General features: G+C 39.2%; 1 protein-coding gene across 2 annotated transcripts in view; it reads right to left on the minus strand.

Moving 5' to 3' along the window:
• The window catches only part of CPPED1 (calcineurin like phosphoesterase domain containing 1), a 38,794-nt gene that overhangs the window by 20,046 nt on the left and 2,503 nt on the right, over positions 1 to 16,245 (minus strand). For both annotated transcript variants that reach the window (XM_079320296.1, XM_079320295.1), the window contains exon 2: positions 8,764 to 8,982. In XM_079320296.1, the coding sequence (XP_079176422.1) occupies positions 8,764 to 8,982 (219 nt within the window). The remainder of the gene's footprint in view (positions 1 to 8,763; positions 8,983 to 16,245) is intronic.

A 16,245-nucleotide genomic window follows, 5' to 3' on the forward strand; every position in this document is an offset into this window, starting at 1 on the left:
GCAAATGCTGACATTTTTCTGAGTGCCAGCCACACAGGTGCCCACTTAACAACCTAATTCATGGCATTTACTGCTCCATGTTCTGCTGTGAAAATAAGTATTATCCTTCACTTAAGCTCAACTCTGCTCTTATCCTTACTCATCTCCCAGCAACGCAGAGCTGTCACAGCAAGCACAGGCCACCACTGCCTTTGGGTCTGTGCTTCTGATGAAGTCATCACAAACAGGAACAAACACCTCAAAGCTACAGTCCAAACCCAAACTTAATTAAAAAATAACTTCATACAAAGATCGCACTAGATTTTTAGTACTGTCTCTAGTACTCGTACCATAAAATATAAGATCTGAGAAAATTGTGTAACTAATTACATCTCCAAGGTTTTAATATTTAGAGATGCCAATCGGATTTCTAAATTCAGCTGTAGACTAGACTAGAGAATGTGGTCTAAAATACAAATAAATACATACAAGCTGAAGAAGAAACATTTGCTTCTGACAGTCCAGTGTTTTCTCTGCAATATGAGCCTGTTGGATGTATGTGGAGATCTCTGATGCTTCCCTATTCTGGGTTGATTAGAGCAAATTTAATTTCACACTAAGCTGTTTGAGGCTTTGAACGCCCCATTAGGTTTTACTAGAATCAGATAATTACTACAAAATGTTTATTTATGCAACCACAGTGGCATTTCTTTAAACAGTTATTATCAGATATTTAACAAATAATGTGCTGTTTACCCAAATTCTTAGCTATTATTAATCAACATTGGCGTAAGAGTTTGGAGAAAAAAATAGCCAAGAATCATTTTGGTTTGGATATCATCCTACCAAGCATATCAGAGTTAGGCTACAACAGTAGAAGAAATAGATGTAGTGAGTTTATTTAAATTAAGCTACCTTGTGGTCAGGAAATTAGGTCACACCTAAACACTGCCCTATTGATTAGGCAGTGATATATTAATAGAAATGTTCCTTTGCACTCAAACAAATACAACCTTTACCTATATCTTGATTGAGTTATAAACATTTTAAAGCCTCTGCTTTTCTGCCTTGCACCTAAAAAGTCGATCTGTGTCTTTTCTACTTCATGCTCTATTACAATTCTCCACTGACAAAGATTCAGGAATTGGGATTTAGCTGACAATTTTGCTGAAACTGCAAGTGACGCTGGAATACAGCTGCCTCCACCCCAGCTGTGCCACGGCTGCTGGGAGTTAAAAAAATACACAAACCTGCTTTTGTTAGTCAACCAAACAGCCAGTTCAAATGGTAAAAAAAGCAAATAAAGGTGAAATGCTTACAGCCATTTTTAAAGGTGGAACCATAATTTAACCATATTTTTTAAACCTGCTCATATGCCCATTATAAGGACAAATCAAACATCAGCATTCATGCTCTAGCCTTCTAGATGAGAAAGGGATTTTTTGAAGAAGTATTATATTTTTAGTTAAAATTAAAACTTGACAAAAATCTCCTTACATACATGCCTCACTTAAGGACTAGCAATGCAACCTAATTTTATCTGGGCAATTTTTTTTAAATTAATGATCCTTCATTTCATCAAAACTGCTTATTTAATGGTAGTTTAAAAGCAGTATTAAAAGCAGCTCACAGATTTTTTCCTTTGTGGAATGTCTTACCAGATCACCGTATATAGCATTAAGAACTTGAATTGGACCTGACATTTCTCTGTAATTTATTCAGTTCACAAATGTATAAATGGCAGCTTGTGCATTTGCATGTAGATTTCAGCATTGCATTCCTATCTCATCCTGTGTGCAAAACCCAGCAGCAGCACATCTCCAGCTCCCAACACCTCGGTCCCTGCAGTGTGACCACGCCAGTCCCGTGTGATGCAACAGAACACCAGTGCAGCACTGCCAGCCAAGGACAGGCTGCTCAGCTGGCTGCAAAGCAGCTGCAAACATACAGCCCTGCATGGCACACACTGAGCACTGCCTCCTGACAGGGAACAACACACGGGCAAATGAGCACACTGGACTTCATCAAGCACAGTAAAACTGAACAATTCCTCAATGCTCCTTTCCAGTAGATCCTGGACCAAAAGACAGGTAGGATTTCCTGGGACGTAGCAACTTCAGCTGTTACACAAACCAAGTATTCACTGACCTTTCCTGACCAGCACAAGATGGTTTTTTAAGTAAGGGAATTCAGAACATTCACAAATAGGTTTTAAACAATAGTGCTTTGACTAGGAACATTTGCTATGGTGTGTGCTTTCCCCAGTTTAGCAAATTAGGCAAATTAAAAAGGTTTTTTTTAGCTACTCTGTAAGGTGTTTGCAATTATATGCTGCAGCCTGTGGCTCAAAATTTATTGTCTGTATAAACTACACTTTTGGAGGGAGTCACTCCATATTTAATGGAAATAAGAGACAAATATTTTGGACCATGGCAGTTGCACATCCAACTTAGGCATGAGAAAGAAGCTCATGCTAATGCACTTGTGATTCTCCCAGGAGAGAGGATACCTTCAAATGCTACAGTGATTATAAACAGAAATGAAGCCATCCTGCTGTCTGGCCACCAGAACCATCAGCTCTCATGTTCCTCAGCTCTGCAGCTTGTCCATTCTGAATGTAAATAATTTCACTTCCCTCTGCAGATGTGTCACAGCTCATAAGAGGGACTAACTGTATAAAAGCCAGTATGCCCATCTCATCTCATATTCTGATCATCAAATTGTCAAGCAGGAGTCAAATGGAGAAGTACTGATTTGAAAAACTGTCAATTGCTGTCTAAATATGAACTCAGAATCCCAACACTTGGCACCTGTTTTTAAAATCTTGTTGTGCATCATTGCCTCTTTTATTATATGAAGAAACACTGCATGGGAGACAGGGTAGGGTATACAATTTTGAGGAGACATGCAGCCAGCAGTTTCACTTTTCACAATAAGAACATACTGTTGCCCAAAATTGTAATTAGCAGATCTGAGCTGATGTGCCTTATTGAGGCTTTATGGAGGAGTTAAGAGCGTTAGCAGAACGTGTGAATTCTCGGGGGAAAGGCAAACTGGTGATGCACACACAGAGACACACACACAGCACAGCATGCAAGCAGGGGAGCTGCCTGGCACCACAGAGGGTCCCAGAAGAGTTGGGGCCCCTGGAAGCAGCAGCAAGACAGCCACAGATCCTGCTGTAGGCAGGGGCCCTCGAGGCTTGAAGGAGAGAAAGCAGGGAAAGAGACAGAGGAAGGACCTTGGAAAGGGAGAGCACTTGCATCTCCTGCAGCCTCACAGTGATTCTGTCAGTGACAATTCTTTCCCAAATTCATGACTGCTTTTTCAGGACGCCAGATGTCAAAAGTAAGTCTGTACCTTTCACCAGCACAAGCTGCTGCAGCTCTGGGGCCTTGCCCAGCTGGCTGCCTGGCTGTTTTCCCCCATTACACCAAGTAATCTTCTGGCAGCTCTCAAGGCTGCAGTGCCTCAATGACCACATCAGCAATGAGCTGTGTATAGTTTGGGCACCTCTGTTTCCAGCTTGTCTATTGTCAGGGCCTTTTCTGTCACCTCCTGTTTAAACTATTCACAGTAACAACACATGCCCGGGCTCACAGCCTGAAACACACATTAGATGGCACAATAAAAACATGAAAATATGTAACAGATACAGTCCTGGAAGATCTTACAATCCAAGTATGGCCCAACAAAGAGAGTGAGAGACACAGACACCAAGCACACCACAGAGCAGTAAGAAAATATTATTAAATAACACTGCAGCTCTGTAAAACTGATTGAAACAATCAGATGTTTTAGCTTGTTCCACTTAGAAAAGATACATTTATAAAAGCACATATGGTGAAACATCTTATAAATAACAACTTGAAAACCCTTAATTAAACAATTTCATAATATAAAAAGTAGAAAAAAATTAGAAAAATGTCACTACTTGGGCTTAATTGACAGAAAAGGCTGATGTGAGATTACAGAGCACTGCATGACCTGGGTAGGGAATGTGTATATTAGAGATTATTATACCTTTGCATTAACTAAAAGAATTAGTACAAGTGTTCACAGTGTATTTCAAGTGCCATAATAGTAATTTCCAGTGATTTTGATTTCTTGTAATTAACATATATACACGAATGAATTTAAAACTGCAAGCATAAACATTACTTGCTCACTGATCCATTATCAGACTGCTAACAGATAAAGCTTAATCAAGTTCTATCAGATTTTCTATGATTATATACATTATTAGACAAGTCTCATTTCATTTAGTCTCTGAACAGTTACATTTTATTACTGTCAGATCTAAGTAAGTTTGCAAGAGACTTGCTGTCTTGTTCTTTTACCCATGTAGCCAGAACAATGCATGAAAAAAAAATAAATACACCTGGACTAAATACATCACATAAACAACTTTCCTGGCTAGAACCATCGAGTTACTGATAGCAGTAGCATCATTAAAAAAATGCATTTAAACAATTTCCTCTGAAGGAATTTGGCCACTTAAAAATAGTAGCTGGATTCTCAGCTTCACAGTCAGTGTTCCTCAGTGTCTTCAGCAGGGTGACCTTGGCTGCCAACAGCTGAATTCTGTGCTGCTGTAACAAAAGGTGTTGAAATGCTGATGCTGTTTCCTGGACACCAATCTACACTCGAGGTATGGGATGGAGAAGGAAGAACAATGTTCATGTTAAACTGGAACAGGAAGGACAGGCAAGAAAGAAGGTGGGGGAGTTTGCCCCATGTTTGGAGGGCACTATTCTATGGAACAGACACAAGCCTCACTGAACTTGAGCCAGGATCAGGAAAGAGCTCAGCCACTAAAGTAGGATTTTGCTACATATCACCCCAAAAAAGCCAAAAGAATGGATTAAGTCTCATATGAGCGACTTGAAAAAGTCTCTAGACCACCCTGGCTCTTATGGATACAAACCTCCCTAACAGCTGCAGAGAGCAATCCAGCAGCCCTGGAAGCAGGAGGCAGTCTGGGACAATCCCTGGACACAGCCAGGCCTGCTCTCCTGGCCCCAGGCTCACAGACACAGCAGGGCTGGGGATGTGTCAGTCCTGGCAGCCTTGGCTGCAGCAGCCTCCAAGGGGCAGCTCAAGAGCCCAAGGGGAGCAGGAAAGGCAGGGAGCACATCTGGGGCCCCAGCACAGCACACTGGCTGATTCAGGGATCAGCTACAGCATCCTGTGTGTGGCTGCTCTGAAAGCAACAGCTTGAAAGGGTTGGCAAGTCTTCACAGATAAGCTTCTATGAACACAAGCATGGTCCTTCTGGATACTCAGGGAAAGCAAGGGGAGAGAGAAAATGCAGGCTATAAGGAGAATGATCTGGCTAAATGAGGAACTCATGCCTGAGAACCAATGAAAAAAGGACATAAAAGGGAGCTGGAACCAAAGACATACTTGAAAGGAAGAATACTGATCTGGGTTGCAGGGCTGCTGTCAAATAGCAGAGGGCAGCAAAAGCTCCTACTGCTACTTTAGCAGTAAAATAATAAAAAAATATACAGCCCACTGCTGTTTGAGGCAATGCAAGGCACTCAGAGCCTCCTTTGCCTCCCTGCACTGAAATATTTTCCCAGAGCTAAAGAAGCACAGGAAACACCAGGGATAGAACAAGTATCTCCTGGAAGGTTTCAACCCAGGGCACCCCACAGGAGTGATGGGATGAATCCAAGAGTGCTGAGTGCTGGCTGATGTCACTGTGAGCTACTGCTCTGTAACCACCAAAGGGCTGTGGGGGTGGGATGGCACAGTTTGGATGAGTGGAGAACAAGATGGGTGAAGAAGTGGCTGTTGGACTAGAACTGGACTGTTTGGCTTGGGGTGTATTGGTAATGGAACAATATGGGAAGTTTTCATAAAACAAAATAGAAGGTTTCTACTTGATATAAGAATAGTAACATTTTTAGAAATAAATTTCCAGAGTTTTAGAAAAGTGAAGTCAAACAAACACATAACCTGATCAACAGTATTTTACAGATTACCATTTTTGTCATACTAAATTATATTACATTTAATGCACACAAATGCCTTCAGAAGGAAGTCCTTCATTGTCATGGTGTATCCAAGTGTAAGCACTGAGTTCATAGAAATTATATTCAGTGACATATTTGCACCATAAGGTATAGTTTAAAATTCTTGATGTGATTGTACCACAATATTAGTGTTACCAAGAATAGATATCCTATTCTTGATTATGTAATCAAGAAAAACTTCTGGAAATAATATTCAGAGTACAAACTACTTTTAATCAGCAGCTAAATACCAAGATGTGATTACTTCGTTGCTCTAATGACATCTGTAATGGATTCCAAGTGCTGTGCCTGATTGCTTCCCAGCTGATCAGGATTCTGTTCATCACTTCTAGCTGCTGGAACTCTGAGATTTCTTGGAGTTCCTCTGCAAAAGGCTTCAACATTGGATCAGCTAAATGGCTACAGTGCATGCTTTAAAACAGTCCATCAAAAACTCTACCCCTAGTACTCCATGATAAAATGTTTTAAGAGAAGAGAGGAAGATCTGTGTTGCCCACTAGCTTTGTACTGATAGACATTGATTAAAAAGCTGTATAATCTCCCTGTCCTTTTAGGCAACTAGTCCAAGAATGCTAATCCACAGGTATCTGTACCATACAGCAAGACACCGTTAGTTTAGACAGAAAGACAAAGGGCTGTAAAATTGTATTTTTACGTACAACTTAATAGTTCAATTGCACTTGTATTTTTATCAACGCACGGCAGAGCAAGCCATTTGTATAAACACAGTGGCAATAATGAAGTAATTGTTCCAGCTGAATATTCTACAATTCCTTTTAATAGTACATTTCCTTAACCACTTTGTATAACTACATGATAACACAGGCTTGAAAACTATTAACATAATTTCAATCACCAAGAAATGACTAGAGAAGTTAAAATACGGTGGCTCAAGTGAGGTAATCATAGAATCATTGAATCATTGAGCCTGGAAAAGACCCTTAAGTTTACTGAGTAATGAACTGCTCTTTCTTACAATTTCTTGGAAATTGCACGAGGCAGCTTCAAATATTTATACAAGGCACAGCACATCCATCACACAATGTAGGTGATCTCACCAGTACAATCCACTCAGTTTCTTTCACGTCTGTTAACAAAATGAATAATGCTAATGTTTCACAAAGCCCTGACAGGTTTGTATTTAAAACATTACAAAGTCTGAGGCATACACTGGCAAGAGGGACAATAATGACTACAGAGAACCATTGCTAGGAAAAAAACCCCCAACCAAATACAAGTACTACCACACACAAGACTTACTGTATCCAGCCATTCAGTACCCAGGGGAAGTCAGATGACTGCTGGCTCTCTAGTTCACACTTAAAACTCTACCAACAGAGAAGCCTTAAAATAATGTTGTTTCAAGTCAAAAAAGACAAAAGAACTCAGAACTTTGCACTGTTTTATGAGTATTTGAGAAATACCCAAGTTAAAAGAAACTAACTTAGCCTCCTGGATTATTTAAATTTTTTGAGTGAAAGATCCTTTTCAACAGGATATGTAACACTCATTATTTGTCCCGACTTTTCTTGCTCTTCCAAGGGATACTGAAACCAAAATATTTGGAGAACCTACACAAATTAGAAGTCCTAATCAAAAAAATTTATTAAAACTCTGCTATAGGAAGATGATTCCAAAGTAAATGGAAGCACGTAAGCCAATGAAACTGCATCATCACACACTTTTTGATCAAGCTACTGAGGTGTTACACAGTAGATTCAATCAAGCTTAAATCTGTTGGTTTTTACACTTTCCCACTCTTTCAGCAAAACTGTGCTCTGATCAAAAGAAAGCCTATAAATACTGTCAATCAATTTGACAGCTAAAGTCTTAAAATTAACACTGTGGGACACTGAAGGAATTAGTGAAAGGTCTCCAACGTGCTCGAAGCCCTGCTGTGTGAGCAAGGGCTGGAAGCAGCTCCTGAGGTGCAGGTGGGGTGTGAAGCAGAGAGCACCAGGCACAGGATGTTTGCAGGCTCCCTGGGTGGATAGTGCTGCTGGCAGTGACAGAGCCAGGGCTGTCTGCAGCCCTGCTGCTTATCAGGGCTAACAAATGGGAGACATGGTGCTTAGATCTGCTTCCCAGACCACTTCTCCAGCACGTAACACCACTTCTAATTTCACTTCCAAGAAAAGTACTTCTCTTTCTTGTAACTCACCTTTCTGGGTGGTTTATTGTTCTTCCTCTCAGTGTACAAAGAAACCCACTGAGCTCAGAGTCCCACAGCCATAGAACAGAGTTGCTAGAGCTTGAAGTCACTGACCTTTAGCATTTTCAAAACTTAAATATTTGCATTTATTAAGCACTAGAAATCGAGACAATTCTCTGAGCCTTACTCACTTTAGGTACTCAAAAAGCCATATCTACCTTATGCTATTTTTCTGGCATTAGTTTTTCCTAGTGGCTAAAGCCCCTCTTTGTCATCTCAAAGCAATTTGTTTAGGAGAAAGACTTTTATTTCAAAGAAAATTTCCTACTGAAAAGAAAGCAATTAATTAATCAAAGTACAGCTTTAAGATGAATGCTACAGGAAGTCAGATGAAGAAATCAGAATAATACCTCAAAAATAATTTACAAATCACAGGTTTTTTTTCCCTCCAAAGCACCAAGACAGGAACTAATACTAATGATACTTATGAAAGACAATTTTGAAGTCAGGTAAATTAGCCTTATTGCCAATATGAAATATATATAAAAAAATGGAGTTACTACCTCAGTTCTGCACTTTTAACTGCCTTACCTGGCATTCCATGGACAAGGTCTCCACACAGCACAAAAAACTTGGGTTTAGGGTTTAGTTTGTTAATGGCCTGTACTGCTTGCTCTGCTAATTTAATTTCTTCTCCCCATTCATCATCTCCATTCTCAGTGTCTCCATGTGCCCAGGATTTCATCAGTCCAAACTGAGGATCTGCTCCCTGGATGAAGTAGAAGGGCCCCTTCCATTGGCACTCAGCATCTAAGAAGAAAAAAAGAGGGAAAAAACCCCCAGTAGAGACACTTAAAAGAGAATGAAAGCTTTCACACACCATTAAACTGATTGTTCTTCACCTCAGTAGGTTGACACTGCTTTAATGCAAGTACAGAATTCTGTACTCATTCACACAGGACGAATATAAAGGCAGAAGTACAAAATTCTCCTCTAATGTGTAGTTGTAATAAATGAAAGTATATTAATCTAATTATACCACATAGTAATTACAGACTGATTAGAGAAGAAGTATGTGAAGAATTCAGCAAATAGTGCTGGAAATTACAAGACTACAACACAGCACAAGTGCGTAACACTGGATTTCAGTTGACTCTTTTGAGATTCCAATTATTGCTTCTTTAATTAACAAGTTAAAACATACACAAGTTTCACATTTTATTGTTCCAGTAGACTTTTCCTTAAATTATTAAGGAGTTAGATGCTTTTTCTTCTCATAATTTTGGAGAAAAGTTGAATGCAGCACATTCTTTGGAAGCCACTCAACAGGACCAAGGTCAGCAAACACTAAACCCAGCAACACATCAGCAACAATGAAAATTCAAATTTACTGATGCCACAATTGCTCCCAAGACCTATGACAAAAAGGTGAGAACTCAGAAACAAATTTCCATTGACAGAGTCAGTACAGGCAGAGAGTAGGACAGAATCCATACTGGTACCATTTTTCACATACTTCTTTCTCCAATATTTTAATACCAAGTATAACAAACAAGGGGCGATATATATGACTACAAGCCCATTTGGAAGAAAAATATCAACACTGGGCAAATAAAACAATTGGCTACAAATATAAAGCAAAAATGGCTAGCTTGTTTCCTACACCTATGTCTTAAGCTAGAATTGAAGTACAAACACAAGTACACTGTGGTTTCTTCTGCTTTCTATATGCATTCATTTGCAATCTGAATATTTTAGTTTTGACAGCTCTATTTGGTTTAATACATTTACCATTATTTGAGATTTTAAAACATCGTTTAAACTGTTAAAAGCTCACTGACTACATCCATCTATAGTTGAATCTAAAAAGAAAATACACAAATTATTTAAAATTAAAATATAATCCATCAATATAATTTCATATCATGTCAGTCTGATCTGAATTAATTTTGAGCAAAATTGGTCATCTAGAACAGTAGAGAAATAGCACGTCCAACACATGGATGTACTTTTGATTTTTTTCCACAAGCTCTAGAACTGAAGCATCACCCTTTGCAAGAAGGGGAGTGTGTTTCTTTCAAGCAAGGTGAAAAACAGAGCTCAGAATTCATCTCTTGCACCATGGATAGGCTGGAGGGAGGGATAAGGAATGCAGGCAACTCCCGGAAGCTGCTTGTAATTGTCATCTGTTGCTATGGCATCAGATCATTTTGCCAAATGAAAGCTTCTGAACTTTGGTTAAACTAACATTTCATTTCTAAACAAAATTATTTATATACCAGCACTGACTTACTCTTAATAATAATCATGTATTTTATAGACAGAAACTTCTAGCTACTCATTGACTTTTAATTTTGAAATAAAAAATTCACTCTTCAAGTAACACAACTGTTCAGAGGAGTGAAATCTATCCATGAGGTTGCAGTAGAAGCTTTATGGAAACAACTGAATGCCACGAAATAATTTAGGTTTTTATTTTATGACTTGCATGAAAAAATACAACTGCCATAAAAGCAGCTCATATGATGCAGTAAAGGCACTGTTTGTGGAGAGAAATCAACTTACAGTTTTTATAGGTGGGAAAAAAACAGTTAAGGAAGCTTGCATCAGAAACCCTTTACAACCTCTATAAAACAAAAATGAAAAAAGGCAATGTCTGAAACAGGAACTTGGTTTGGAGGTGTGGCACAAATGGGGAAAAAAGATCAAACCTTTGAACAATATGGCAGGACTACTAATACCTGTCCCTTTTCCAGCAACTTTATAGACTAATAAATAAATGATAAATAAATCAATGCTGAGCAAAATTTACTTGTTTCATATTGTTTAATCTGAAGCCAGTATTTTTACCATAGGAGCCTAAGTAAAATACAGTTAGATTAATTTCTTTTTACAGAGACTACTTAGAAAAAAGAGCAAGCATTTGTTTTTAAAGACTGTGTTTCAAATATGGACAGAGTGTGTTGCCCTTTCAGAGCCCCAGCAATGGTGTGTGGTGGCCACAGGCAGCTGGAGCAGCTGGAGCAGTCCTGGCTGGGTGGCACAGCAGAGGGCTGGCCCAGGTCCCAGGGAATGTCACATGGAACACCTGAACATGCACAGCTCAGGCAAGCAGACAATGCACTGCCAAGGGAGTAGGTGGGAAAGCCAGACTAGGGGTTATTCTAATAAATATTTCAGGGATACTTTCTTTTCCTGACTTATACTCATGCCAATACAGCATCTCTCTAGGTTTTGAGTACCTGAATGTTTCTAAGACTGTGCACAGATGCTCTGGTTTGAGTGGGTGAGTGATGGTCATGTGAGGCAAAGAGAGAGACTGATAAGATGAATTTCAAAAGAGAAGTTCAGTACACAGACAGAATCAAGAAATGGCAGAAGAAAGGAGAAACAGAAGATGCAGGGGTGGAGGTGGTGAAGAGTGGGGAGAAAAGGAAGGAGATAGGAGGTGAAAAAAGAAAGGAGCTGAAAATTATGCAAAGGTATATGCTATATTCTCCTCTAGGAAAGAAAAAGAGAAAATGAAGAATGTGAAGCAGGGATACCAGAAGAGAGCCAGGAATCAGGGCTACATAAATAACATTTACTTAAAATGTTAGTTTAATTAACTGGTCTTAGTCAAATAATTCAGTCAATACCTATTTCTGTGGTAGTCAATAACTCATCAAAGAGTTATAAAAATAACACTAAGGTTGAATAAATATTTTCTACCTTTGTCTTGTTATTTGACCACTCCAACCAGAAACACTAGAAACATATAACCCTAGTACTTAAACCAAATTCCATTAACTTAGTACTTATCAATTGTTACTCACTACTTTTGTTTCCTATGAAACAAGTATATGGGAACAGAATAATATAACAACTTAATTTTCTCCTTAAAACCAGGAATATGCTTTCATTACTGCCAAGTACTATAAATATAAAAATAGAATACCATGATGAGAGTTGTATAAGTACAACACCACTGGCTCAAACCTGCACCTGGCACCAATCTTGAGACTGTTCTGAATTTAGTTCATTCAGGAGGTAACTCTTGAGTGCCCTCACTGGTCTGTCCTCAGAGTTGTTTTGGCAAGTTTTGCCTCATCTGTGCAAGCCATGACACCAGTCCAGCTAAATTTTCAAGTGTTGCTACTCGTGCAATTTCACTAATTCTGGTGCAAACCCCAGGACTAGGTCTGCACAAGTGCTCTTCCAACAAACCAACATGGTAAGAGGGTGGCAACGAGAAACAGCTGGGAAAAGCATCTTCCACTGAATCCACCACAGATGGATTCAGAAGTCTCCTGCCTTGCAATGAAATGGTTTATCAATAGACCCTGTTCAGATCATTATTCTGTACCCTCCTTTTCTCCCTCCCCAGCTGCTTGTTGGCACCCACAGAACATGTCCTGTGGTCAAGCCAATGAACCTTGTCTGCCCTGTAAGTCAGGCCTCACAAAGCCCCTGTTGGAATCCTTCCCTGGCCTTTGGATCTCAAGAACAATGCTCAAGGAGATCATTCTGCTCACATGCTGGGGGTCTGCCCAAGTCTGGCAGAGGGGAACTAACAAACACCATGGGGTACAAGGGGTGGGAGGGCCAACAGCTGCTTTTGCAGCAATCCTCGAGCCATGATCCAGGTCCCAGCTGCTACTTCCAAAGGTTTCAATTAAACAACATGTACAATGGCTATCATCCCTCCAAAAGTAGCAAATTACTTCTGTAGGAACAACAATAAAGCCATCCTTCTCACCAGGAGTTTGAATTTTCCAGCCTTTAGATGAGCTATGTAGTTGTATTAGACGAAGTGCATGCTAGGTAAAGCAATAGAAAATCAGGATTCAATTAATAATTTCTTCTGTTTTCTCCCTTCCATCAAAAAATTGAATGAAGCTGAGAATGCCTGAATATTGGCTCTTCACCCTTATAGATATTGAAGCTCTTTGCAACTTTCAAAATTTACCATAGCAATAAGAAGACACAAATCCAGAACAAAGTTGACAGACTTCTCCAATAACTGATGTACATCTGGTTTCCATTTCTGAAGGACAAACTATGTCTGTGAAGCCATTTGTATACACCAAGCAACAGAAAACTCCTATTTTAAATCAGTTTTGGTTCCAGATCTCCTTAAAAACACAGTTGACTGCCACACAAGTCCAACTTCTGAACACATTGTTATGCCTCAGTTTCAATAGCTTCCTATTCTTTTTCTGCTCCCATGCATGCCAAGGTACAGATAGAGGATCAATGTAAAGTATTTTTAGTAGCATTGGCTGAAAAACAGTGCCAGCTTCTAATTTTATCTAAGGATTAATTCTGTGAAGGAGTGAAGAAGTCAGCAGCAACTCACCAGAGAAAACCTCAGGCATGTATTGTAATCACAGGCAAAAAGACACTCCAAGGACTTAGGTGGGATTTCAGCTGAATCTCCCAACTTCTAAAGGACAATAGCTAATCTCTTGCTGTGCCTTCATTTCTTCCCTTTCCCCTTGTCTCATTTCTCTTTCCCCATCTTCAAGGATCACAAACACATCTGTTGAGACTGCTCACAGAAACCACTGGCCTCTGACAGGCACACAGTACTGGTGACATTTCCAGTATTGCCCTGCTAGGATTTTTTATAAGTACATTCATTTGGTTCAACAGTATAACGGTGTTCTTCCTTGAAACTCTGCAGAATTTAATGGAAAAAATTAGTTATGGAAAATTACTCCTGTCCATAAACTCTCTTTAGACACTACTGTGTCAGAGCAGTTTGGATGTGGACACATCTCCAGTGCCTGCTCAGTCCATCATGGGCAGCAGCAAATAGAAAAATGCCCTCATTGTCACGTTGGGTTTGACAGGAGAATCAATACCACTTCTCTGAAAATCAGATTACAGCAGAAATAGGAACATGGTTCCCTGCCCTGAGTTGTCTCAGCCTACAAAACGTGCCTGTGAGGTTTTTTTCTTGTAAAATTAAAGAGGAAGCACAACCTTGGTTTTCCAAAGAAGCTCTACAAAAGAAGGAAAATGGAATCTCTTAAGTGAAGTAAGTATACATCACAGACAACACAAACAGTAACAATTTGTTTCCATTACTCTCAGTCCTGAAATAGGTGGAAAACCGATAAAGGAATTGCTCTACATTCTTAATAATTCCTTGTTATATATTGAAAATATTATCAATAGATACAGCTTAGAAAACTCATCATTTTTGTATGTCTAAATACAAAATATCTTAGTCTACAGAAATGTACATGTCTGTCAGCTGGTTTTTTTTTTTCCATGTGTAGCCAGGAGTGCACCAAAGATATGACTATTGAAGGTTCTGCTGAATGACCAAGGCAACCTGTCATGAATTATGCAATTTTAAGTACCAGGGGGGAAAAATCCTTCAAAACAGGTATTAAAATACATTTTCACAGAGAAAATAAAACCTTTTAAAGAGCAATTAATCTAGAAAATTACTATAAAAATACTGTCAGTAGAAAGCCTAAATGACAAAATATGGTTTCTCAAATAAATCAAACAGTGCTACTGTTATCAAAATACTTTTAAACTTCTTAGATAACCATCAAGGCAAAAAATGCCCCCTCAGACACAGTTTATTTGTACTGAGGGCTACAGAAGCTAAATTCTAGTCATGCCTTATGCCCATCCCCAAATTTAACATGTAAACTCATTACAAAAACTTTACAGCCCAGAACTGTAGGTGTGAAGGGGGGTGGCTTGCATAATGACAAGGTGAAGTCACAGAAAGTTTCTGAAAACCCACGTAAAAATTTCCTTAATCCATGAGAGCTGGAGACAGTACTGGGAATGGAATTTGCAAGCTGGGAAGGAGTTCTGATCAGTGCTCAAAAACATTACTGTTGAAGAGCTCTAGAACAGTAATCATAATGTGCCAAGATCCAACACTCTTCTGAAAGCAAGAAATCAACTGTGGTTGTATTTAATTTGAAAGGAAGGCGAATTATATATAATTATGATGCCTTTAAAAAGTGCAAAAAACTTTCAAGGCAGCACGGAAACTATTCAAAGACACTATCCCAGAGGCTCAGACCATATGCCCAGCATTTACTAAGGACTTCAGAAAGACCAAAAAGAATCCAGACTGTCTAAATTACTTAAGTAACAGCCATAAGGAGGCTAGTAAAAGAAGGGCAGCATCCTTTGAAAAGCTAAAGCATTCAAATAAAAACAGGAAAGATTTTATAGACTGGAAGAGTAGATACTAAAGTCCAAGAAGCCATGCTAAAAAAAGTGAAGAATTGGAAACAGTATAAATCTGAGAACTAATGAAGTACTTTTTTAGGGGAATTAGGAGCAGGTAGCTTGCCAGACACTCACTAAGGTTAACAGATGTTCCAGACATGCAAGATGCACCCAGAAATAAAGGCTGAAAAGAAGAAAAACAAGGTACATTTTTGTATGCACATGAATTGTGAGGGAACTTGTGAAGATCTAATGTGATAATTTCTCCTGACAGGCAGCACATCAGATCTGTATCAATCAACATACCACTAGATGATTCAACAAATAAACATAGGCACTAACAAACCACTCAGATTAGGTGGCATCCACAGAACTCCCCAAAAGTGAAAACTAGTGAACTTCTGGGGAGTTAGCCCTAAAAAGTGCACTTGCACCACAGAACAGGGAGGTGGCCATTATTACATCCACATTTAAAGAGGTTTTCTGAGCAATCTGGTAACAACTGACTGCAAAGGTGACATCTGTACAGACAAGTGATGGAAGCACTAACCAAGACAGCAGCTCTTGTGTTTACTGATTCTTCAGAAAGAGAAATCAACAGCTTTTACAGGGACAAGGGAGATCCATTTGACCCCATTTCCAAGGGGCAAGAGAATCAGACCTGGTTGTGAAGAGCTGAGAGAGTTCCTATGCAGTGGCAGTTCAAAAAAGGATGAACTTGGTGCCAAAAAGAGCAGCATAATTCACATGGGAAAAAGACCACCAACTTCATAGGAGTTTTACCAAGTGCTATCAAGAAGGTACCCCAACACTAAAAAATAGAAAAAAAAAAGCAAAATGAAAATATGAGAAGTAATTGAATAAACTTTGAGAGTATGTAAAAGA

Source organism: Erithacus rubecula (assembly GCF_903797595.1).
Source record: "Erithacus rubecula genome assembly, chromosome: 17".
Taxonomy (NCBI): domain Eukaryota; kingdom Metazoa; phylum Chordata; class Aves; order Passeriformes; family Muscicapidae; genus Erithacus; species Erithacus rubecula.